The 26,933-nt window shown below is 36.1% G+C and overlaps 1 protein-coding gene and 1 long non-coding RNA gene across 5 annotated transcripts in view; one reads left to right on the plus strand and one right to left on the minus strand.

Annotated features, from left to right (window-relative positions):
- Nucleotides 1-296: 296 nt before the first annotated feature.
- Nucleotides 297-26,933, minus strand: part of LOC125251274 — a 60,713-nt gene continuing 34,076 nt past the window's right edge. For 2 of the 3 annotated variants that reach the window (XR_007180959.1, XR_007180958.1), the window contains exons 2-3: nucleotides 13,449-13,635; nucleotides 297-2,510 (exon numbers count right to left, since the gene is read on the minus strand). This is a non-coding gene — a long non-coding RNA (uncharacterized LOC125251274). Of the gene's footprint in view, nucleotides 2,511-13,448; nucleotides 13,636-14,166; nucleotides 14,243-26,933 lie in introns of all 3 variants that reach the window. The other variant, XR_007180957.1, reaches the window with a different exon arrangement.
- On the plus strand, nucleotides 12,026-26,780 carry kiss1ra (KISS1 receptor a). 2 transcript variants are annotated; one of them, XR_007180956.1, is made up of 6 exons: nucleotides 12,026-12,567; nucleotides 13,498-13,622; nucleotides 17,094-17,229; nucleotides 19,431-19,669; nucleotides 25,164-25,603; nucleotides 25,761-26,780. XR_007180956.1 is itself a non-coding variant. In XM_048164252.1 (5 exons), the coding sequence occupies exons 1-5, from the start codon at nucleotides 12,330-12,332 to the stop codon at nucleotides 25,536-25,538; spliced, it is 1,113 nt and encodes a 370-aa protein (XP_048020209.1). In that variant the 5' UTR covers nucleotides 12,026-12,329; the 3' UTR covers nucleotides 25,539-26,780. The 2 variants fall into 2 exon arrangements, 1 of the variants encoding a protein (XP_048020209.1); XM_048164252.1 differs by having other exon boundaries at nucleotides 25,164-26,780.

The following is a 26,933-nucleotide window of genomic DNA, read 5'->3' on the forward strand; positions in this document are numbered from 1 at the left end:
ACAAGGAAAACCACAGGGAATTAGGAAACAAGGAAAACCAAACTAAGAAGAATAAAGAAACTAGTTTAAAATGATAACCATAATCATAATTTACCTACCTTCATGTTTTTCCAAACCTTTCTTTCTTCTGTGGAACACAATTATTGTGCTCATGTGGAACAGTCCTTAAAGGATTAGAAGAAAGTCATATACACCTAGGATGGTTTGAGGGTGAGAAAAGCTTGAGGTAATTTTCATTTGAAAGTGAACAAATCCTTTAAGACACTAACAGTTTACAGGTAGTAGACAATTAAGGTTCAAATAACTTAAGACACTAAAGAGACTTTTCTACTGACTGTGATAAACACCAGAAGAAAGATGCCCAGGGTCTCTGCTCACCTGCATGAACATGCGATAGTCATGCTCCAGGGAGGCATGAGGACTGCAATGTCCATATGTAAGATGCCTAAGCCTAGACATTGGTACAGGGAGACAGGAAGGACAGCTGAACGTCCATGCAGTGCTAATCCACATTTAACCATATGCATGAACTAACCCTTTAACAACATTGTTTTGGACGCCAATGATTTTCATTGTAAAGTCAATAATTTTCATTGTAAAGTCAATAATTTTGCATTCCCTAGAAGAAAGTCAGTCATTGGAATGACATGAGGGTGAGTAAATTAATTTCTATGTTTGGATAAACTAGGAGTTTGGCAACCATCCTGAGGCACCACTCAGATTTTCTTCAGAAATGAAAAAAAAAAAAAGTCTGAAATTCTTTTCACCATGTTTTAATACCTTAAATACCATGTCGTCAGTCTTATCACTTCAAGAAGGCTTCTGGATGTCTACTTTTACTCTTTTTGCCCATTTTACAATCCCATCACTGAGTGGACCAAAGCCTGTAATTTCAGACAGAAGAGAACTCTGGGAATATAGAACTTTGTGACATCAGAGACAACATTACTATTATTTCACCCCCTATTTTACCAGTGCTTTCATCACATTATCATCAACCACATAAAAATAAACACTAATTATCTAACTCTTGACAAATCTGAAAGAAGCCTAATTTAGCCTGCCGTATACGTGAACATCATTTCCCTTGGTTACCAATAACAGCATGAAAAGATGTAAAAAAAAAAAAAAAAAAAAATCATCTTGGTTTTAGCTTTTAAACAAGCCATTTTTTCCACTTCAGGATCTAAATAGTCTCTCTAGTTTCTATAATCAGCATCTCTTCAACTAAAACAAACCACTGAGCCACAGTGATCAAATGGATGCCACTGTTGAAAGCACAGGATGTTTCAGTACTTACACACCAGGTTTCATGGCCTCTTCAAACCCCATCTACCATCAAGAGACACAAGACATTTTGAGTAATGTCATTTCAGACTTGGCTTAATTGATGCAGACAGAGAAGCTCATTGTGTGAATTGCAATCCCTGAAGGTCTGATTTACACAGGTAAGTGCTTGGTGAGATCATCAACACATTTCCATTTGAACGAATCCTTGGTAATAATTATGTTGAAGTGGCTATGCTCTTTTCACCACCGAAAAGAAAGAGCAGGGTCTGTAAAATATAGTAGTCAACATTTGAAGTGGATCAAAAAAAGTTCATCTAAGTTGTCCTAAGAACTAACTTTGATGAAAGGTTTTGATCCACTTCAAAACTTCTGTATTTCATAGACATCAAATACTCATAATTAGATGTATTGACATAAAGAAAATGTTTATGTGCAGACAGATGTTTTTTTTTTTCGTGTTTGCCATCTGTACATTTCGAACCTGTGATTTTTTTTCCAAGACATTTCTAAAGCTGGTCTCTAAAGACGACTTCAAAAAGGTGTTGATTCAAATTATTCGGCTTATATCAAAAATGCCTTCTCATGTGCGTTTGCTATGTATTGGATATGGAAGCAAAATTCTATTTTACACTCTAAGAATGTGTACATTATTCCTGAAATATATTTATTACAACAAAAATGTGGCATGTGAATTGCATTTACAAAAGGACTATGATATCATGCATACTGGTGATGTTTGCATGATAATGACACTCGGGTCAAATCAAATCACCCTTCCTCCTTGCATACATTCTCACCAATCATTATGTCACAATAGTTAGAAGAATGAAAAAAGCACTGAATCGCCTCATCCATCAACACATTGCATTCATGATCCTGGCTGCACATGTCCCACAGATATTCCAACAGTCTGGTAGCCTCATCATGAACAGCTTGATTGAATTCAGAGGGGAACATGTAGAGATGCTGATGAATAAGTTTAGGAAAGGCTGGAAGAAATGGCTTAGCCTTAATGGGGTGAATAGATTTTCCTTTGGCATTAACTTTGAGATTGAAGTGAGACTCACTGAGGAATTGTAGCCGGTGGTATTGCAGTTTCCTGGGGTACTGATGTTTTTGACTTCTCCAAACAATCGTTAGAGGAAAAAACTCCACGGATTTTTAAAAGAGACAGAATGTATAGTTCTGCAAATTGGAGCACTCTGGCAGCTGCATCTCACCTATGGAGAGGAAAAACACAACACTGAGATAAACATATTATGAGGGACATGCACTTTTGCAGAGCTGTGTTAATAAAGATTGACCCAGATGGTTTATATACTTGGTGGGAATGGTTGCTTAGTGACAAAATGCCCATCATTTATACACCTATTTAAAGCAACAAGTTTTTATTTTTGTTCTTCATCACAGCTTGTAATCTAAGACTTTAAGCCTATCAAAAGTAATTTTAAAGGCAATGCCAGTGACAGTAAATACATTATCAAGTTAATGTTAATATAATACCTCTTTCACAAGATGTTATGTAAGTCTCCGGTGTCCCCAGAATGTGTTTGTGAAGTTTCAGCTCAAAATAGCCCACAGCTCATTTATTATAGCTTGTCAAATTTGCCCCTATTTGGGTGTGAGCAAAAACACGTCCCTTTAAATTCAAAAGAGCTGCTGCTCCCGGCCCACTTTCCAGAAGAGGGCGGAGCTTTAACAGCTCATGCTTCGGTTGCTCAACAACAACAAAGCTGGAGAATCTCACACAGCCAAAATGAGAATTGTCATTTACGGTGTTCAGCCTTACATTGTTCAAACCGGAGTCGACACTGATGGAGAGACTCAGGAAGAAGTTACAACTTTTGGAATGCATCTGGACGTTTCTGAATGGTTAGTGGATAAATTTATGTAGTTGCTGTGAAGTTTATTCAACTCATCAATTAGCATGTGCCGTCATGTTAATCTTTTGTGCAAATCCAGCGTTGAATTGACCCTCGTTTGTGAAGCAGTCCGACGTAAAATGACGGCATGGTAACAACGCTCTACTACAACAACTCTTCCTCTTCTCTAAAGCAGCCCAACATGGCCTCGCCCCCTTTGTTGTGTGTTCTTGGGGGCGGGGTATATGTAAATTTTAGGGTTAGTGATGTCACCAACCCAGGAAGAAGCTTGTTGTAGTCCCTACCAGCCATTTGTTGTAGTCAAATAATTGTTAAACAAATAATTCTTTAAAAGAAAATACATCCCTTTGGATTGAACTTTGAGTGTCTAAACTTTGCAGATGTTGTTTATGCTCAAACAGCAACATTACACACTAACTAAAGTTAAAAAAAGTGAAATCATAATCAACCACCCCTTTAAAGGGATAGTTCACCCAAAAATGAAAATTTTATGTTTATCTGCTTACCCCCAGCGCATCCAAGATGAAAGTGACTTTGTTTCTTCAGTAGAACACAAATGATGATTTTTAACTCCAACCGTTGCCGTCTGTCAGTCAAATAATGGGAGTGAATGGGAACTCGAACAATAAGAGTCGAAAAAAACATGCACAGACAAATCCAAATTAAACCCTTCGGCTCGTGACGACACATTGATGTCCTAAGACACGAAACGATCAGTTTGTGCGAGAAACCGAACAGTATTTATATCATTTTTTACCTCTAATACACCACTATGTCCAACTGCGTTCAGCACTCGCTTAGTGAGGTCTGATCGCGCTCTGACAACGGCAGTGATGTCTAGCACTCATTGAAGTATAAGCATGAGACATCACTTCTGCTGTCAGAGCGCGATCAGACCTTACTAAACGAGTACTGAACGCAGTTGGACATAGTGGTGTATTAGAGGTAAAAAATGATATAAATACTGTTCGGTTTCTCGCACAAACCGATCATTTCGTGTCTTAGGACATCAATGTGTCGTCACGAGCCGAAGGGTTTAATTTGGATTTGTCTGTGCACGTTTTTTCGAATCTTATTGTTCGAGTTCCCATTCACTCCCATTATTTGACTGACAGATGGCAACGGTTGGAGTTAAAAATCATCATTTGTGTTCTACTGAAGAAACAAAGTCACCTACATCTTGGATGTGCTGGGGGTAAGCAGATAAACATCAAATTTTCATTTTTGGGTGAACTATCCCTTTAAAGACTTTTATTTCATATAAATGCTGTTGTCTTGAACTTTCTATTCATCAAATAATCCTGAAAAAAAATATTATCAGTTTCCACAAAAATATTAAACAGCAAAACTGTTTTCAACATTGATGATCAACATATTAGAATGATTTCTGAAGAATCATGTGACTAAATAAAAATTTATATAAAATGCATATTTAAAACCTGTAAAAAATATATAAATCCTACACACTATTCAAACTTGATGTAGCATAGTTTCAGTCAATCGACCTTCCTCATGCTTATTTTGTCTAGTTTATGTGCTTTTGTGAAATTGCTTAATCAAAATGAGTTTTGTGTCTTCATGTGTATCATAGCTTTGAAGCCAACTATATGCATATAAACAGAACATAGCATGCTCCAAAATATTGACAAAATTCATTTTTAGCAAATATACACTTTAAAATTTACATTTGAATCAGCCTTGAACTTGGTTTGTTAGCTTCAGTTACCATGCAAATGATATTTGTCATTTTATCAGTGCCAACACACGAGGTTATTATAAAATGAAAAAGTTGTGGAGCATCAATTACTTTCCTCCCCAGTTTTCTTAATTGTTTTGTCCCACGAACCATGACCACAGGCTTCTATGAATGACAAATTGAAAAGTAAACCAATCCAATGTAAAATCTTAGCTAAGTGACTACCTTCTAACATCTGTGCCATTCCAGGCAAACTGCAGGATAGAGAAATGAAATATAATGTTTATGCAATGGCACTAAGCAGAGTTGAGAGTTTCTGTATTTCCACAGCTGTTATATCCCCTGGCACATACTAGATTAGATTCCGCTGCCAGGATGCAACTGAGAAAAAGGTCAGAGCAATGCTCTTTCCCACAAAGATTAAAAATAATAACAAAAAAAATCTTATTTCAAAAAATATAATGCCAAAGTTCACAATAATTAGATTTTGAAGAGCGCTCTGGGCACATTTCTAGCCTTAGGTTCTGCTCTCTATGTATCTATATGTCATTTATGCTATTTTTTGATCGTCTTGTTTGCTGGAGGGCATATATATTTTATGACAGGATTTCTAAAAACGGTATTGATGCAGTCAAGCCTTTGCCAGTTATTTCCTTGGTAAAGTATTACGAATAATACACTCCATCCCTGGAGCGAAACAGACATGTTGTCATATGTGCCCGAGGAAGACTGCCATTCCTGTAGCTTTGTGAACAAGGCCTGAAGCTGAGCCCTTCACTACATCTGAATGCTGAGCTGAAGCGGCCCCCAGTCCCCAGAGACTCAGAGAATGCCAGAGGCAGAATACAAATTTATGGTTTTCTATGACCTTCAAAACCACCAGACAGGCATACTAAGTTTTAAAGCCTGAATGTTCAACTAAACCTTTAGTGCTGTAAGGAGTACCATGCTACCATGTTCAGTGGAACAGCGATCAAAGTATAATGACTGATCACATCAATGATTCATTTTTCATTGTGTGCCTGTGACTGTTACAAGTTTCAGATAATATGTGCTGTAAATCACAATCACTATGAACAACATCTACACTGTGTTCCACATTATTATGCAAGTGACACATCAATGGGATTTCAGAACAATAATCATTCAGATTTTAGTTTTTCAAAGAAAGTGTTTTTTTGTTTTATTTCTCCATGTCTTTTTAGATAACTGGTATCAATCTCAGACAGGTTTGTTAAATAGTTAGCCAGGTCTATTTAGGTAAACAGAAACCATACTCCAAGAGCTTGTTCCTCTTATTAAGCATGTCACAGTTCTCACGCAATACGGGGAGAAAGAAAGATCTTTCTGAAGATGAAAAGCATGACATGGTGCACTGTTATGCAAAATGCTTGAAAACAACTAATATTGTGTGAAAACTGAATGGAGATTATCAAACTGTCATAAGATTTGTGAGTAATTTACAGCACAAGGCTTATTAAGAAAAGTTTCTAACAAAAAAATTGAATTGACAGCTATATATAAAAAAAAAAAAAAAAGCCACTGTTGAGCAGCAAACAGGTATTTGAAGCTGCTGGTGTCACTGGATTCTCAAGAACATCTCCATGCTGGCTGGCAGTTGCATTTGGTTGCATTTCAGCCACCCCTAACCAAAGCTCACAAAGAGAAACGTTTACAGTGGGTGTAGAAATACAAGAAGACTCCTTTTTAAATAGTTTTATTCACTGAGGAATGCCGTACTACAATGGATGGTCTAGAAGATGGATGGATTTCTGGATGGTTGGTGAGTGGCCACCACTTTCCAGGGAGACTGCAGCATAAGCAAGTTGATGATTTGAGCTGGAATATTGGGAAGTGAAAGGGAATGTCCCTTTAAGGCCCCGATATACTCACGGCGAAGTTCTTTTTTGTTCTTCGTTTAGGGGTAAATTGAAGTTCGAAATATGTGAGCAGTGATATACTGTTATCGAACATCTGACGCCACCCACACTGCTGAGAGAGTTTAGATGAATATGTAAATATATGCTGCACGCTTTCCTCTCAGTAACAAATTAAACACAACATGTGAATACAGCAAGCATTTTATTTATAGAAAGCATAAGAAAAGCATCTGATTATAACAACATGGGTATGTTAGCTTGAGCTCTGCAAATTTGCACGACATTTATTTCTATGGCATTTTATTCAATAGATTGCTTAAAAGAAAGCAGCTTTACAGTATGAAACATGAAAAACAGTGTCAGTGCCTCTTTTCATCAGAAGCACAACTTCATTTTCTACTATAAAGTGACTATCCAGTGTTTTCACCTGTGGAGATCTCACCTCGATGAACTCTACAGATGAAATGAGTCAGAGAACAGTTCCATGTGAAAGAAGGCGCACACCTCCTATTACCTTATCGTCACTGACAATGGTAGTACGAAGGTGTTTTGCAGCTGGAGCAAACTTTTTATCCGAGAGTTCGCTTTGGCAAGCCGTTTCGAGCTCCCAAAACGAACTTCGTTTTGGCCTGATTTTGTTTGAAATTACGTCACATCAGTTTGTTCTTCGATTTGGTTTCAAGTGTATATCGGGGCCTTAGGGTCTCTGAGGGTGTCAAAATGACTTCTGCAAGATACGTTTATAACTGATAATTTTCTGCTATGGCATAAACAAATTTTCATTCAGGACAACGCACTATCCCATGCTGCAAAAAACACCACAGCAATAAAACAGTTTGAAAATTTATTTGAAGACCCACTGTAAACATTTCTCTTTGTGAGCTTTGGTTAGGGGTGGCTGGAATGCATCTTTAACTGTCAGCCAGCATGGAGATGTTCTTGAGAATTCACTGACACCAGCAGCTTCAAATACCTGTTTGCTGGCTTTATCTTATAGCTGTCCTTTTAATATAATTTTTTTTTTTGACAGAAACTTTAACAGAAACAGAGTTCTCTTGTGTTGTAAATTACTCGCAAATCTTATAATAGTTCGATAATCTCCATTCAGTTTTTGCACAATATTAGTTGTTTTCATGCCTTTTTCAGAAAGATCTATCTTTCTCCCTATTTTGCATGAGAATTGTGACTTGCTTAATGAGAGGAACAACCTCTTTAAGTATAGTTTCCATTTACCTAAGAAGACCTGGCAAACTTTTTAACAAACCTGTCTGAGATTGATACCAGTTATTCAAAAAGATATGGAGAAATAAAACGAACACTTTCTTTGAAAAACTAAAATCTGAATGTTTTTTGTACCGAAATCCCATTGATGCGAAATCCCACTTGCATAATAATTTGGAACACAGTGTAATCTGATTGAACTATTTTCATTTTCAGTAGATGTCAAGTTTGGATGTTGTGAAACATAACAGCTCTGTTGGGAGAGGTATGAATAATTTTGCAAGGTTTTTTAAAGACAGCATGAAACAGAAGTTGCGATAGTCTTTTTTCCCCCTATATGACATACAAGTAAGTGAAATGGCTTCCTGAAGGAAAAAATGGAGGGCAGGACTTGATTTTGTCAATTGGGGATTGACAGGATCATTGTGGTTTGCTATGGTCATCAAAAATCTAGTAATTTTTTAATACTTTCATATAAAAAAAAAAAAAAATTAAATACACATTTATAAAGCTATGCTTTGTGTATTACCTTTGCAGTAAATGACAAAAAAACCGAATTAACACTGCTGTGAGTGTGTTTCTAATTTAACGGCTGAGGGAGTGATGACAAATTTGACATCTTTTTACTCTTCTGAGTGCTATGGAAGCTTGTTACTGCCACTGAATAAAAAAATTCAACATTTTTTCCTCAGAATTGACCCTTCGCAAAGACCCGCCCCCCTTAGTTACTGTTGCTTTGTCCGACAAGCCATGGCGCTTTCACACCACACGGAGTAAAAAATACATCGCGGAGCAAAGAGGATACTGACAACACGTTGACAGACAAGACAGAGCAGGTTACTTATGATAGTAAACAAAGTCACAGCTTTCAAACTGTGTAGTTTTTTTAAGAAATTTAAACAGTAAAAACCGTTTTGTGGCATTTTAATGTGTCGTGACTGATCACTGTAGCGCCTCAGCTCAAGAGGCTCATGAACCGATCATCTCTTTCTACTAGTTCATTTATAGCATCAAAAAAACATGAATGAACATGAGAAGGAATGTTGTTTCAAACGCAGAAAGACGTCAGTACACATTATTTTTCAAGTTCAAGTCCACCGAGGTTAATCTTCTAACTCCTGACTGCTTTGTCGGACAAAATGGTGAATTTGGCGTTATGATTGGTTAGATCGCCTGTCAATCAAACTCCCGGCGAAGGGTCAATTTGACTTTATAACTCACAATTGTGAGTTTATATCACACAATTCTAAGAAAAGAAGTCAGAATTGTGAGATATAAAAAAAAATTGAGATTAATTAGATTTTAATTAGCAAGTATTTCTTGAAATTGCAAGTTTATATCTTGCAATTCTGACGTTATAACTCGCAATTGCGAGATTATATCAAAATCATATACCTGATCAATAAAATATACCTGATTAACTTCAAAATCAGGAGTGCCATTCATTACTATTATAAAGTTTGAAAGAGCCAGGATATTTTTTAATATAACTCTGATTGCGTTTGTCTGAAAGAAGATAGTGATATACACCTAGGATGGTTGATGGTGAGTAAATAATGGGATAATTTTTATTTTGGGGTGAACTATCCCTTTAAAGCTTACTCTAAGAAAAACGTAGTCGACTATGATGTACAAAACAATCAGCCTACAAGACGAACACGGTAACTTTAAAACAACTGACTGTGTTTACATGAATACTCGCCAAGACAGGCATTTTGGCATTATTTTATGTGTGTATTTGAATTTTTAAGCGCAATGAGCAGCGAAAAATAACTCAGTTATACTGAGAGGCGGCTTTATGTGTGCGCAGTTTTGGTATGAGCACAAAATCTGCATGAATGAGTGAAATTCTGTCAGGATCACTATCGTCAAAGATGACTGGCAGTTAGCATACAGTTTGTATTGGTGGTATGGTTCTGTTCTGGGCAAAAACTCCCTGCCCATCCATGCAGACTAGCATGGATAAGAGCAGGGAGAGCAGCGATAAACCCCCGTAGGGTAAACAGAACAAAAACAAGTATTGCAATATCATAAATATTCTTAATGACAATAATTAATGTAACAACATAATTGAAGGAATGAGTTTGATCAAAAGAAATATCAGAAGGCCAAGTCCTGACTGGACAAAGGAGGAGCTGGGGTTGGGGGAGGGTAATTAGCTCATGAGCAATGCGATAAAGCTGCTGATAATACTGAATGGACCATTTATATATACGAATGCGGTGATAGGCGTCGTATTCCTATAGGTCAATGTGAATCAGCTGAGTGTCAGCTGATGCAAGCTCGACTAACGTGACCAGCCAGGACTAACGCTACACTTGATTTAAAGGTGCAAAAGAGGATCTTTTCGTTGACTGAGAAACCAAAGACTGTTAGTGAGTTTTTGAAATGAGCGCATGCGTAAGAGCAACCCCCCTCCTTGACAGCTCATTTCGAGGGAACGCCTCCCAAAACTCGTGCACGAGTATTGGAACACGAGTGTTTGCCACCGACATTCGCTGTGTCGTGTTAGTGGATTCATTATGTCGGACTCACCGCAGGTAACTCATAATCTGCAGTTGTTACTCCTGTCTCCTGACAAAAACATTGCATGCGGCGCCTGTGGAGTGTGGAAAGTTACTGGAGAGCGCAGCCGCGCACGTCTTTCACAAGGAACGTCACAGCAGTGATTGACAAGCCAGAGGGCCAATCGTTTACGTGATGATCGCGTAAACGATTGGCTGATGTTTTTAAGGCCCTACCTCGTGCACAGATGATGTATATTAATATTATTCCTTTCAGTGCACCTAATAAATAGTCTTTTATCAGTTAGTAAAGACAGTTTCAAGTAATATTGCAAAAATGTATAAAACAAAACATCCTCTGTAGCACCTTTAACTGCAATACGTGCAGTCCCACCCTGAAATTCAAACCCTGTAACACCAACAATATTCATCTGGAGCAAATGAAATGAGTGAATGAGGGGAGGCGATTTGTGTGTCAAAAAAAAGAAAGAAAGTGCAGATGGTGTCGTGTATCTATTCTGCAGGAAATGAGTATGGGAAGCACTTCAGATATTTCAGTATCGATATGTATCGAAAAATCTATATTTTTGACAACACTATATTGCACTTAGTTTATTATTTCAGATGCCTTTTTAAAAGACTACAGCTGAAAAATGTATATTATATAAAATTCAAGCCGCCAAAGAAGCTAGTAGGAGTGACTGCGTTACACACCACTGCTGAAACCACCTGGCACCCGCATTAATGTCAAGCCCTGATTGCCATAGAAAAGGGTGAATGTTAGAAAATATCAACCAACTAAATGTTGCGATTGTCTAATCAGATTCGATAATTCCAAAAAATCCTTGTTATAAAAAAATTCTATATATTCTCTACATTGAGCAACAGCACTTGTGTAATATTGCTTTAATAATTTAATTAAATTAAATTAAAAAAATGAACTTTTTCCAAACAAAAACAATTCTTATTATAACAAGCAATTTTATGCATTAAATTTGTGCAATTATACGCACATAAGGGGGTCAAAGAACGCTTGTTGAATTTTATTGAATAGAGATTGTGAGTGTTCTTCATCAGTGTTCAGAGGGACCACTGTGCTCTTATCTGAGCATGATTGTGGGCTTATTCTCACAGAACTTTGGTCTGATTGAATTGCTCATTCATAGTCTGAATTTGGTTCGATTTGCACCTAAAGTGCATGTAAGGAAAAAAATAACGAGCTCAACAAAAGAGATCCTATATGGCAATTTGCAGTGATGCCGAGTGCAAAGACCCAAAGAAGCAGTAATTGTGCGTTTCCATGATGTAGCCAATAATTTCTAGGTTAGAATTATATGTTGTGATAGTAGAACAAATTGTATCACATTGATCTCTCTGATTGCACAGGGTTGCGTGTCTTTAGGCTATGTGTATATTGCAGGGTAAATACCACATTTATATTTTACTCTCTCTGCACACAGACCAGTGGAATGAGAGAGAGAGAGAGAGAGAGAGAGAGCCCTAAAATTGTTGCTATGCGACCTGACATCAGTTCTTCATTCTACAATCACTCTGTTGCCCACGTGTGTTCAGGCTGTGTATAAAGCCAATGGGAGCGAATAAACTCCGTCTTTGAGTGGATACTGCTCGCAGGGCTCCTTTTTCAAAGAGCTGAAGAGAAGTCGGACAAATTGCAGCGATCATCTCTCTCAAATACCCGTCTACCTGCAAAACTCCCTCAGTGACTAGAATGAGGTTTATGAAAGTACAACGCCAGATTCAGATGGCTTTTTCTTAATATTTCTTGGATTAGTGGGGATGAGGATTTTGTCACTGCTAAAGAGAAGAAACTTTACTTTTTTCATCTTGTTTAAAGATGTCTAAAATCATGTTTCCTAGTGAAGACTGGAACTCAAGTGAGCTGTTGAACAGCTCCATTGGAAACTCCTCTATGGAGGATACTGAGGATGAGGAGCACCCCTTCCTGACGGATGCTTGGCTGGTGCCCCTCTTCTTCTCCCTCATCATGCTGGTGGGGCTGATCGGGAACTCACTGGTGATATATGTCATCTCCAAGCACAGACAGATGAGGACGGCCACTAACTTCTACATTGGTGAGTTTCAGCCAATTCCCTTTTTTTCTGTACTAAACCTTTGGAACCTTTCACCAGATTAGACAAGCTCTATAAGCATTCACATTTTTAAAAAAGCTTCTAAAGATTTTTTTTTTTTTTTAGCTTTTAAATAATATATATTTTTTATAAATTTTGTTATTTTCTCCTTTTTAAACAATCATTTTTGTTTTTATACTTTATTTTTTCTAATATATATATATTTACATGCTCAGACCTACTGTATGAAGCACTTTGCAAATAAATTATTATTATTAATATTATCAAAAATTATTAAGTGATATTTTTAGTAATGAATTAATTTAGTACTCTATACAAGCACATTGAGATGAATCTAATTCTGCACAGGAATTGCTGTGACAGGAAACAAATTGAAGTTCAACCTCTTATTGGCATTATGTATTATATATGGTGAATGATTCATTAGCCACAGGATGATGCGCTGTCATGTAACTGTAAGAATTATTGCATTATCTCAAGGAACACTGCGCAAGGACGTCTTGGGCAAGATTGCGAGGTTAGGAAATGCCTTAAAATTGCAGTAACTTGAATGACTTAATAATCAAAAAAGTCATAAATCACTCAAAGCCTGTATGTTAGTATTTGTAATTTTACTGTATTTGTACTTTTAGTCTTTTTGCAGTTATATCAGTCTGAGACTGACAGGCAGTCAGATTAACATCCATTTTCAATGTTGCTGTCAGAGTTTGTATTTCATTCACGGCACTCCTTCCATTTTCTGTCTTCAATTATTCCTAACATTGTTTTAACTTCATGAAAATCACAATATTGTAAGAGCTGAAAGAATCCCTGAACCCCTTGGAGACAGTGCCACCTCACATTGCACATTCAATTTTGCTTACCTATTCATCTGAAACAGATCGTTGATTACACGTATATTTAATTCCTCAGCTAACTTGGCTGCCACTGACATCATTTTCCTGCTATGCTGTGTGCCGTTCACCGCTACTCTCTATCCTCTGCCTGGCTGGATATTTGGAGACTTCATGTGCAAATTTGTTGCTTTTCTCCAACAGGTAAGAATAGCACCTAAGGGAAAACAGAGCACAAGAAGTAGTAGTTTTCTTTTGTGTAGTGCAAATGTCTCTCTGCTGCATCATCTCAGAATGTTTTCAAGGACAATGGCCATACCGACAAAACCACTGTGGGAGAAATTAATGTGTAAGATCAATGCTGATAGGATTCTGCACTTCAATACGGTACCCAACAATGTCAACCAGCAATAAATGGATTTGTACACAAATTAAGACCGATACAATCGTCCCTATTTTTAACAGATGTTATTGTTGGGTAGTGACGCCACAATCATGATGTAATTACAATTGGCAATTAAATTAATTAGCTCAAGTCACATGTCCAATTTTTTGCCCTGAGATGCAATGTCATGCATATCTTTTATAACTAATTAAAAATGTAGTCTTAGATTGAGTCTGTAGAGACAGTTCTGAGATGTCAAAACTGAAATGTCAAAAATTCAAGATACATTTCGAAACAAATGTAATTGCTTTGGTATGAGGGGTGCGTAGAGATTAATCACCGCACATTTTTTGATTTCCTCACCTATTTCACAATCAATGCACCTCTCTTGACAAGCACGTTCTGACTGTCTGGCATAGAGAATGCTGCTCCAGGAACTCTGATTAGACAAAAAAAAAAAAGTAAAAAAAAAATGAAACTTCTAAATGTGACTCTAACTACATTTTTGCTAAACTCCATAAACATACATGTACATACAATTCACTGCAGTTTCGAGCTAAAATGTCCACTAGTGGCCGTAAAACACCAACAACTTTTATTTCTTTTCACAAAAATTATAATTAGGGGCAAATTATTGATAAATAAAGACTTAAAGAAGCAAGCTGAAATGTAATGGTGGATTCTGCAAATGTTTTTTTTTTCTTACACTTGCTTTTGTTATTACTGTTAGGTTATATCTTATATCTAAGCTATATACTGTATGTTGTTATATCTGTTAGGTTTAGGGAAGGGTTTAGTGTAGGTGGCATGTTTTTTTTTTTTTAAACAAACATTAACCTTTTAGCACCACTCTCACTAGTGTTGCTCTCTCACCGTTTTCCCGCAGAATTGGGATACTTTTACACTGTTGCCGCGGGGTTGTTTTTCATGTCCCGAAAAAAATCGACCCCAAATGACTTGATATTTAGCCCCTGGAATGCGAATTTTACCAGGGGATTCCCGCCAAAAATGCAGACTTCACCCCCAGAATGCAATTTTTACCGTGGCGTGGGACCCCCTTGAAATGCGATTGGGCAAGTTTTGGGCTAGTTTTGAGGAGCAATTGGGCGGGTTTTGGTGTGAAAACCTGGCAACCCTGACTCTCAAAACACATTTCATTTCCGAACTGCTGCGACACGTACAACCAACGTAATAAAACTGCGCCAGACTCATATTCATTTGTTTCTGATAAAACTAAATGCTCTTTGACACAAATGTTATAGCATCAAATAACTAACTAAAACCACACTTGTTTAAAAAACGAACACTTGAACTTACATCAGTATGATAAAAACCAGATAAAATGACTGAAAAAATCTTTGGAAAAAATATTATTTAAAGTGTAATTAATTTAATTTTTAGATTTCAAGATCCCAGATCCCTGCCCTCTCCAAGATTACATGGAGAGGGCAGGGATTATGACCTATACTGGGACCAATCACCTAGGGGCGATTGAGACTTCACTTTTCAATAGTACTTTTCCAAAAGGATAACAAGCAGTTCAGCTACTTCAAAAACAGAGCAGAGTGTTCGCACTACGGTGGTTCATGTGACATTAATACAAAAAACAGACTTCATTTGCATCAATGGAAAGCATATTTACACTGTCTGAATCGTTCCCTATTCTCTATATAGTGCACTATGTACCATTCACCATGTATAAACAAGTAAATGTGTGAACAAATGACCGATTTCAGCCGCAGCTTCAGTGTATGAGGGGCCGGACTTCATATTCTAGACAGCATTTGATTGGACAGAAGATTTGATGAGAAGCTGAAGTGCGATATGATGTCATGAAAATCCGTGATCCATTTTAGCGGAAGTGAGAGATTGTAAGTTTTGAATGCTTATATCTCCTAAATGTGAATTTTGTCATTGTTTTGGAACAAACCAGCTTATGCATAACCTTAAGGCTAACATATTCATAGTAAAGCTAAAAAACTTAAATTTTGATTTCAGGGGGACTTTAAAAACCATAAAAATACAGCTCTGATTAAATGATATATAATAATATATATGGTATGAATTTAAGATCTGTATTGTCTTAAGTAGCTTCAAGTAGGCCTACTTTCTATTAGCAGCTTGTAGCGAAATACTTTTCCAAAAGGATAACAAGCAATTGTAGTTCAGCTACTTCAAAAACTGTAGTTTATAGCTTGGCAAGCGGTCTCTCTGCAGCAATACATAAAAGAGTAATCCTCTGTGAACCCAAACAGCTCCATTTATAACAACCATACAGAATATACATCAAAACAGAAAACCATCATTGAATAGAAATGCTCTGAGGAATATCAAGTTGTTGGTTTTTTCCCCTTTCATTTGGGTATACATGGAGGAGGAACTTCTTTTTGTGTGGCATTATGATTCATCCCTCATTTCATGTATAACAGAAGATGTGAGTCAATCTTTATTCACTGCCTTGTGAGAGACTGCATCGGCCAAACAGAAAAGTAGGACAGTATGTTTATAAAACTATTAAAAGCACAAGTAAAGAAAAAAGAATATGCAACAAAAGGGATATGTCAGCCCATTAAACATATGACTATTTACTCATTTCACTTATATAAGCAACGTTGCAGTGCAATTTTACGGTCTACATGAAAATCTACTGAAAGTCTACTGTTAATTCACAAATCTTCATTCTTGTATTTAGTTGCAGTGTGAATAACAGCTTACACTAAAACCAAACAACATACTGCATAAATTCAGCTGTGGTTTTGGTCTTTTCTAATCCTTGTACGGGTTTGGTCCAAAAGCCGCTGTGAAGCTTATCGTGTCGTAAACACAGGCCTCCTCAGATTGAGCCTTTTTTGTTTAATCATTAGATACCTTGCACAAAAGATGATGGGATGGAGCAGCTCTTTGTTCACACCTGTTTCATCAAAGAGCTAAGGGATAGTTAAGCTTGCATAAAAACACTCTGCACATTGGTTGACTTTATTCTCCAAAGCCTCTCCTCCTACCCGATTCTTTTAATTTAAGATGAGCAATCAGGCACTTCAGTTCAATTAATTCACCGGACAAAAACACAAGTGAATGGGGCTGTTTTTTCTGTCTAGAATTAATTCAAAAAGCGATGAGCTAAAGACTGGCCTGTATTGAAAGCATTATGCGGATGTGTTTTTGATGTGCTAGATTTTAGATTACTTAAATACAATTTTTATGTTTGCTCCAGTGCTCTGGAGTGTGTCTGTCTTGCATGTACTGATAATGATATAACACATGATAAGAAAAGGTTTGGCAATGTCTAGGTGACCGTACAGGCGACATGCATCACTCTCACGGCGATGAGTGGAGACCGTTGCTATGTGACTGTGTATCCTCTGAAATCCCTGCACCATCGGACCCCTCGTGTCGCAATGATTGTTAGCATCTGTATCTGGATCGGTAAGTCATTTAGTAGATTACATACACAAAACGTTGCCCTAATGTTATTAATATCAATAAAGATGACACCATTTCTACACTTATAACAAACACAGGCTGTGTTCTCTCTATATCTGCAATAATTAGAGTGTAATAAACCTTTGAAAATAGGCTATTTTACATGTGTTAGCATGCAACTGATGTGATAGGCAGTGTTCACATAGAACACATTGTTTATGTCAGGCTTAGCCTAGTACACGTGGCAGCAGGAGGAGGGAGGAGAGAGAGTAAGCCAATCAGCAGTAGGGGGTGTGTCCAATCATGATGGGGGAGGAGAGAGTGTAAGCCAATCAGCAGTAGGGGGCGCGTCCACTCATGATGGGAGAGGAGAGAGAGTAAGCCAATCAGCAGTAGGGGGCGTGTCCAATCATGATGGGGGAGGAGAGAGTGTAAGCCAATCAGCAGTAGGAGATTGGCGATGATGAGGAGAAAGAGTAAGCCAATCAGCAGTAGGGGGCGTGATGACGAGGAGAAAGAGTAAGCCAATCAGCAGTAGGGGGCGTGTAAGAGAGAGTAAGCAAGAGGGAGATTTGAAGACAGACTGTAGAAAGTGTAATGGCTCAGAGACATTACAAAAGAAAAGTTCAGAGAAATATCACTGGAAAAAGAAGGTTTATGATCAGGCAAGAGCTTTAGTACCTGCATTTCAAGGTAGGCATACTTGATTTGCATAAATGTTTTCATAGTCAGTGTAGGATGGAGTACATGTTGTTCAAATCTATAATGTCCCTGAAATTACTGTTTTGCTTAGTCTTTAGGCTAATGCACAAACCAACCCACAACATTTAAACAAAAATGTATTGGTTGATTATCCACATCAGGAGGGTCAGGTTTTCAGGTAGAGAAACGAATTATGAATTTAATTATTCAAGAAATGTGATCACATCATATCACCATGGTATGAGAAAGGAAATGAAAAAGATGTATCAGTATCATTTTAATTTAAATAACATGGCAACACACACTTATGGTTATAGAAGGTGTTATTGGTTTGCATATGCCATGTCGTGTGGAACTGTATGGTAACTAAATGACACTTTATTTTATTTTAAAGTGAAGAAATTGAGATCCGTTAGTGATGTCTGTTTCGTGAGTGAATCTTCTGAGCCGATTCTTTTCAATCAACTGGTTCACAAATAACATTGAATGGTTCGTTGGTAAATTCGACTGATCCAGAAGATTAAACTTGCAGCAGTTAACAAGTGAGTCGAGTGAACAATAAACACTTGATTTGGTCTTGTCCCACTCAAATGAGCCAAGATCCTGGAGTGGAAAGGAATGCAGCGTCTCCAGACACATTTTAAAAATTATTTGACAGTGTAATGTGCAAGCTGTTACAAGCTGTCAAAAAAACATCCATCTAATGTATATTTACATAGAAAAAAGCATCACAATGGATCACAAAAACATGTTCTGTGTGAACATAAAATCTCTTTAGTCTCAATATCATTATTATTAGTACATTACATTTGCACATACATTTTTGAAAAATTATAGTAAATTGCACAATATGGATGTATGGCAACATTTAAAATTTTAAAGTATGTAAAGAATGTAAATATGTACTTTATATTAGTAAAATGTAACTATGCAAATATATTTACTACAATATAAACATAAAAAGTTTATAATATTTGTAAGTTTTTAAAGCTGTGTCCATATATATATATATATATATATATATATATATATATATATATATATACATATATACATATATACATATATATATATATATATATATATATATATATATATATACACATACATACATATATATATATATATATATATATATATATATATATATACATACATACATACATACATATATATACATATATATATATATACATACATATATATATATATACATATATATATATATATATATATATATATATATATATATATATATATATATATATATATATATATATATATATATATATATATATATATATATCTCAAACATTATTTTTTACTGAAGAATTAATGCAGGCTAAAAGCTTCAACAAAAATTCATACTTCACATTTATGCTTTTAAACATCAGTGCATGAAAGCACTTCACTGCATTTAACCCAGACTACTCCTTTATATTCAAAAGATTAAACATGAACAAGCATTAAAATTCTCATCTTTCCCCCTCTTTTGCAACAAGGTTCCTTCATTCTTTCCATACCAATCTTCCTGTACCAGAGGCTTGAGGACGGCTATTGGTATGGACCAAGAAAATACTGCATGGAGAGGTTTCCATCAAAGACCCATGAGAAGGCTTTCATCCTCTATCAGTTCATAGCTGTGTATCTACTGCCTGTCATTACTATCTCTTTCTGTTATTCCTTCATGTTGAAGAGAGTGGGACAGGCCTCTGTGGAACCAGTGGATAACAACCATCAGGTATGTTTATGGATAACAACCATTAGTGATGACACTCCACTGAATGGATATAAAAGGCTGTGCGCTCTTTAATCTATAATTCAGGTGTATATGCCCCAGAGAGACTGTGAAATATCTTGGGTTCTTTTCTTCTCTTCAAGACAAAGTAGCTGTAGTAATAACCTAGTAGTAGTAACCTTTTATTTTATAACTGGATTGTAATTGCTACTTTTAAAAGGTAAGCGATTTCTGAGAAATGCTGTTGAATGCGGCTCGGAACAAACACCACAACACACTTGTAGCCAAACAGCAGTAGGGGGCGTGTCAACTCATGATGGGGGAGAAGAGAGAGTAAGCCAATCAGTAGTAGGGGGTGTGTCCACTCATGATGGGGGAGGAGAGAGAAAGCCAATCAGAAATAGGGGGCGAGTCCACTCATGATGGGGGAGGAGAGAGAAAGCCAATCAGAAGTAGGGGGCGTGTCCACTCATGATGGGAGAGGAGAGAGTGAGCAAGTGGGAGATTTGAAGATAGACTGTAGAAAGAGTAATGGCTGGGAGACATTACAAAAGAGAAAAGTTCAGAGGAATATCATTAGAAAAAGAAGGGTTATGATCAGACAAGAGCTTTAGGACTCGCATTAATATTAGAAAAGCTTTTCAGTGCTTGAGATTTTTACAATTACATTTACATTTATTCATTTGGCAGACACTTTCATCCAAAGCGACTTACAAGCGAGTCATCATGAAGAGGCAAATAGACACAAGAAGTGCTCACAATACAAGTTTCAGACATTGCTCAGAGTATCATAAGCTACAATAGAGAGGGATTAAAGGAAGTGAAAGGATAGGTAATGAAAGGATAGGTCACTCGTAAGAGTGAGTGGACGTAGGAGGGTGCTGAGCCTGTGGTAGATCTTTAATTCAATTCAATTCACATTTATTTGTATAGCGTTTTTCACGACACATATCGTTTCAAAGCAGCTTTACAGAGAATGCATGTCAACATTACAATTTAAAGAATGCAGTTAGCAAATAATGTAATAATTTAGGCAATTAATTTACCATCTGTAAGCAAGCGTCAACACCTTGAACTTGATGCGAGCAGCAAGTGGTAGCCAATGCAGAGATGAAGAGAGGCGTTACATGTGCTCTTTTGAGCTCATTAAAGACAAGACGTGCTGCAGCATTCTGAATCATTTGTAGAGGCTTGATTGTGCAAGATGGCAGTCCAGCCAGAAGAGCATTGCAGTAATCAAGCCTAGAAATGACCAGGGGTACATCCTCAATTACCTAGATGTAGATGTACCTAGAGGTGAATGCAGAGGTTTCATTGTTTCTGCTCCATATGTGAGTAACATTGGTTTTGATACGGTTGACAGAACCAAGATATGCGGTTTTAATTTTAGTTATAGTAACAGGACATTTTTGAGTGTCACTGTTTGTCTGAAGCTGGTGTGCTCTTGCTTGCATATACTCGTGTATTGTATGTACATTTTTTGTTCTTCCTTGTCGTTTGTTCATCATCTTCACTTTAATTTTCACGAAGCATTATTTTGCTTCGCTTCAGCTATGATAAAATTGCATTACGTGTTTGTGCATTTTGGGGGCGGCGCTATGAATGGAGGGGTGTGTTTGTTTGAGTTGATTTCAAACATCAACAGTGTTCAGTGCTTCCCACACATAGACTTTACTTGGGCGGCCCGCCCGCGTATAATAACGGCCGCCCAAGTATATTCAGAGACACATTTTTGCTTTTATTATTTTTATTCTCTTATACTTTTATATCCGCGCAAGATAATAAGACCATCCGCGATCGATTAACTAGTCGTTTCCTACCTGCTCGTTATGTGTGCATCAGAGCTGTTTACTCCCGCTGACTTTCCACGGGCGCTGCATTTTTTCATAGTCAAAAGGGGGCGCTGTTGCGCGTTCTACAAGCTCACGCAACAGCGCTTCAGACTGCTTCAAAGTGATTCTCAATCAATGAAAAGCGCAGAATTATGCCAAGCGATTGCTAATGAACTCAAGTTGATGAATTATTACAATGTCTACTTTATGGCCTTTATATAAAATGTTTTAGATGATTGTAAGAATCTGAAGGATCAGCCTACAATAGTACAGACATTTCAAAATAAGAGTACCTGTGTATTTCGGGCTTGTTTATAATTAAAAGTCACACGCTAAGTTTTTCTTTTTCTTTTGGGCATTATTGGTATTTTGGTTACACAATAAATTGTATTTAATTTTATTTCCATTTAATTCATAGTAAATTATTGTAGTCTCTCCCACAGGAAGAAAAGACTAAGAACATTATTTGACACATATATTATTCATTTTATAAATTTTACTTCACATGTAGTAGACCATTTTTGTGCCATAGGTAATAGTATTTTTTGCCAGGCTACCACCGCAAGTATATTTCAAACCTGTGGGAAGCACTGGTGTTTCTCAGAAATCACTTAATGCACCTTTAATGAACTATATTACTATAAATATAGTCATAGAATTAATGAACAATATTATTACAAAACATTCCTAACCAAAAAAATAGAGTATTTAATTATTACTTCTAAAATTTTGTAAAGCTAATTTTCACAGCATTAAGTCATCTGATGTAGGTGTGGCCCAGTTTCACATTGGCGGTGGCCAAAATCTATCACATTTTGTGTTTAGGTTCTCCATTAAGAAACTGGTTTCCAAAGCACCATAAAAATCATGTCTAAAGATAAATGAGACATAACCAGTCATATATTTAATAGCTTATTTTTAGACAGAAATGGAAAAAAATAGACATTTATAAATAGATTTTATCATTTCAACTCTTTTAGACACTATTTTATTCTTTTCACCAACTGCTGAATGATTACTATATGCTGATCTATGCTGGGTTTAGATTTGTACAGTAGTGCCACAAATGCATTATTGGACTAAGATTTACTGTATTTAGAAAACCAGTCACTGATAGCCTAATGAAAAACCACCTCACAGCATGATGCTGCCAAACACCAGACTTCGCTGTAGATATAGTGACTCTTTGAGATGTAGGCAGTGTTAGCTTTGCCACATATACGCCTTGAATTTCAGCCTAAAAGCTCCTAAAAGCTCTATCTTGTCTGAGGAGGGACAAAAAGACATTTCCTCACATTACAGCAGAGTGACCTCTCACTCCAAGTTCCTGAGTCACCATACTGATTTTTGGCCTGCAGATGTTTGCACTTCTTAAAATTCTTTTTCTTTTAGTGAGTTTTGAGGAATGAAACTCTGGAGTTGGTGTGTGTTGGCGATGCCCACTGTGGAATAACCTTTTTCTTAATTAGTGCTTTTGTTTCATATGATCTTCTCTGCCACGTTATCTTCACTTAAAATCCTTTGCAATGTACGGTTCATTTTCACAGTCGACAGATTCACAATATGTAATAATGAATAATGATTGAGCTCTGGAACCTTTGTTAAAGGTTTAGTTCACCCAAAAATGAAAACTCTGTCATTAATTACTCAAACTCATGTTGTTCCACACCTGTAAGACCTTCGTTCATCAGATATTTTTGATAAAATCTGATGGCTCAGTGAGGCTTGCATCGCCAGCAATAACACTCCCTTTTTCAATGCCCAGAAAGCTACTAAAGACATATTTAAAACAGTTCATGTGACTACAGTGGTTCAACTTTAATATTTTAAAGCGATGCAAATACTTTTTGTGTGCCAAAAATAACAAAAAAGTGACTTTATTCCACAATATCTAGTGATGGGTGATTTCAAAACACTGCTTCATGAAGCTTCGAAGCTTGATGAATCACTTGTTTCGAATCAGTGGTTCGGAGCTCCAAAATCACATGATTTCTGTAAATGAGACTTCATTACCTCGTAAGTGTTTTGAAACTTCAATAGTTCACATGACTTTGGCAGTTTGATACATTTGGCTGATTCGAAACAAAAGATTCAAAAAGCTTCGAAGCTTCATGAAGCAGTGTTTTGAAATCGCCCATCACTAGATATTGTTGAAGAAAGTCGCTATTTTGTTATTTTTACTGCACAAAAATTATTGTAATCGCTTTATAATATTAAAGTTGAACCACTGTAGTCACATGAACTGTTTTAAATATGCTTTTAGTGGCTTTCTGGGTGTTGAAAAAGGGAGTGTTACTTCTGGCAATGGAGGCCTTACTGAGCCATCGGATTTCATCAAAAATATCTTAATTTGTGTTCTGAAGATGAACGAAGGTCTTACGGGTGTGGAACGACATGAGGGTGAGTAATTAATGACAGAAATGTTCATTTTTGGGTGAACTAACCCTTTAAGAAAATGTTTTTTCTTTTTTCTATTTTAGTAATTCAGAGGTATAACAGAAATTGTGTTTTATTTATGTGGGTACAGTTAGAACTACAACAGTTTTATATTTTGTATGAATATTTAAAGACTAGTGACAAATAAGGATATATATAATAATAATAATATATTTAAAAAAATTAATTGTTGTATTCATGTTGCTTTCATAGTATTTTTTTTTAATTCAACAACAAAAATGGTGTAACCATCAGGTTAAAAGCAATAATAAAAAAATTATTTAAACCTTAAATACACTTGTGTACACATTTTAATGTTTTTTTTTTTTGTTTGTTTGTTTCCAAATATTTCTACATATTTTTATACAGTAAATATTACGGAAGAGGATTAGGGCCAAGCAATAATAAAAAAATAAAACCATCTCGAGATTAAAGTTGTTAAATTTCGAGAAAAAACTCGTTAAATTTCAAGAAAAAAGTCTAAATAAAATGTTGAGAATAAACTCGCTAAATTACGAGAAAAAACTCAATAAATTTCAAGAAAAAAGTCGAGATAAAATGTTAAGAATAAACTCGTTAAATTACGAGAAAAAACTTGTTAAATTTATTATTATTATTATATTAAATTATTGTAAATTATTATTATATTAAATGTTTATTCTCAACATTTTATATATATATATATATATATATATATATATATATATATATATATATATATATATATATATATTTTTTTTTTTTTTTTTTTATATATTTTATATATTTAAATATAAAAAATATTAATAAAAATTATGAAAACTATGTGTCAAAAAAGGGGGGGGGGGCTTCTAATTGCAATTGTAGACTCTTTTTTTTATTTAAACCCCATGCAAATATCAAAGTGAATTTTAATTTAGAACTTTTAGATTAAAAAAAAAAATCATCATAGAAGAGGTGCATTCAAGTATAGCAATTTAATATATTTTCTAATAACATCCAGGCAGGAAAAATGTCAAGTTTCTTGTTTTGTCAAGTTTTAGTATGCATTAAAATGACAAAAAACTGCACTTCAGTTTAGACCTTCATTAGAATGACTAGAAGTCTAGATACTTTTGCACTATAAACGTATGCAGACTATCCTTTAAAATGTCACTGATCCATTTTTTTTTTTTGAAGTGAAGTGAAGTGAAAGTACAAATCAGACTCATTTCCCTTCGATAATTTTGTCAAAACCTTGTTTATTTCAGGTCCACCTGCTCTCAGAGAGAACTATCTCCATTAGGAGTAAGATTTCCAAAATGGTAGTGGTCATTGTCGTCCTCTTCACTATTTGCTGGGGTCCAATTCAGATCTTTGTCCTGTTCCAGTCTTTCTACCCCAACTTCAAGGCCAACTACGCAACATATAAGATCAAGACGTGGGCTAACTGCATGTCCTATGCCAACTCCTCTATCAACCCTATTGTCTACGGATTTATGGGCGCCAGCTTCCGCAAGTCTTTCAGGAAGACCTTCCCCTTCCTCTTCAGACACAAAGTGAGGGACAGCAGCGTCGCCTCCCGCACTGCCAATGCAGAAATAAAGTTTGTAGCAACGGAGGAGAGCAACACTGAGAGGAAATGAGAGCCAATGACACCTAAACCATGATTTCACATGCTGAAACTCAGGCTTCCTCTGCATTAACAAGGGTAATATCCAGTTCACTGAACTGTGAAAAAAATATTTTAATGTGGTGCAAAAGGACATTTAGAGAGCAAAGAACTGCGAAAGTGCACATAAATTATTACTGTTATAATTACAGCTGGAGTTAAATTGTATAATTTGATGTTTACATCCTTTGTGCAGCCAACATCCAAACCAAAAGGTTCAACTCTTATTGGTGGCCCTGCTGTGCTACGAGAGTACGCGTTTTCAACATTTGTTGATGGAAAGCTGATTTTACAGGCCATAATTTCAAGCATGGGGAACCAAAATGATGATGTTCTGCCAGCGGAGATGTGTAGGAGCTTGCCTGAGAGGATGTTGACTAAATCAAACATGGCAACTGTTGACTCATCCATTGTGTTTGACATACACGACACCTCCCTGTGCACACTTCCTCATGAAACCACCACTCCAAACTGCTCTTCATCGGTTATATTTACATATTCTGAACATTCTACGGCATGGACCAACCTGAAGAGATGTACCCAGAAGGTATAGACTCTCTCAAAGCACACCACTTCTCAAGACTGAGTGAATGCATTTCGCAGCACAGAAAATTATGCTGCACCTGCCAATAAGGCTATTGAGATTATCATGTGATAGACGCTGAGGATTAGCAAACACGTGTGTACAGAATTGAGAATGATGGAATGATATCATTAATGTGATAATAAATGTAAGATTTAGAACTAAAGGGTCGTTTACACAAAACTTGCGTTTAAAAACATGAGACGTGACACAGCAAAATCCAAATTTTTAAATGGGCCATTCCCATAGAACGCATTTTTGCGTTTAACCCTCATATATTGTTCATTTCCAGTTTACACTTTGGGTGTTTGGGGTTAATATAACCCGAAATATTTAGAGATTGAATGTATGAAAAAAAACATTTTTAAGAATACAAATGATACATCTTTTTTTTTTTTTCATTCATTTACTTCTCATCTATACATTTATGCTGTGTTTTGGGGAATATAAAGTAGGGTTTTTGTTTTTTACCTATTTACAGCAAAACTCCTCAACTACACCATTAGCATGGATATGAAATATTGTTTTTTTTATATGAAAAAACACTTTAATGATCAAAACTAAATATGAGTCGTTTCTGGGTATTGATCTAGGTGTTAGGCAGAATTCTGCCATCTGCTGGTTAGTTAAAAATCTGTAGGATTTTAGAAAAAAAAAAAAAGTGTAATTACCATATACATCCAGTAGAGGCCCATAGAGATCCATTAATTTTTCTGGATGTGGCCAACTGTTCTTATTTATAAGCTGTTATAACAGCTTTTGTGATGTATATTTTGTAAATATATA

Source organism: Megalobrama amblycephala, linkage group LG17 (genome assembly GCF_018812025.1).
Source record: "Megalobrama amblycephala isolate DHTTF-2021 linkage group LG17, ASM1881202v1, whole genome shotgun sequence".
Lineage (NCBI taxonomy): Eukaryota > Metazoa > Chordata > Actinopteri > Cypriniformes > Xenocyprididae > Megalobrama > Megalobrama amblycephala.

Bases quoted from the DNA above. Each gene is read 5' to 3' on its own strand.
- kiss1ra (XM_048164252.1), top strand. From the start codon at position 12,330: ATGTCTAAAATCATGTTTCCTAGTGAAGACTGGAACTCAAGTGAGCTG. The intron at 12,568-13,497 runs GTGAGTTTCAGC...TTAATTCCTCAG, and splicing joins GGCCACTAACTTCTACATTG to CTAACTTGGCTGCCACTGAC. The intron at 19,670-25,163 runs GTATGTTTATGG...TGTTTATTTCAG, and splicing joins CAGTGGATAACAACCATCAG to GTCCACCTGCTCTCAGAGAG.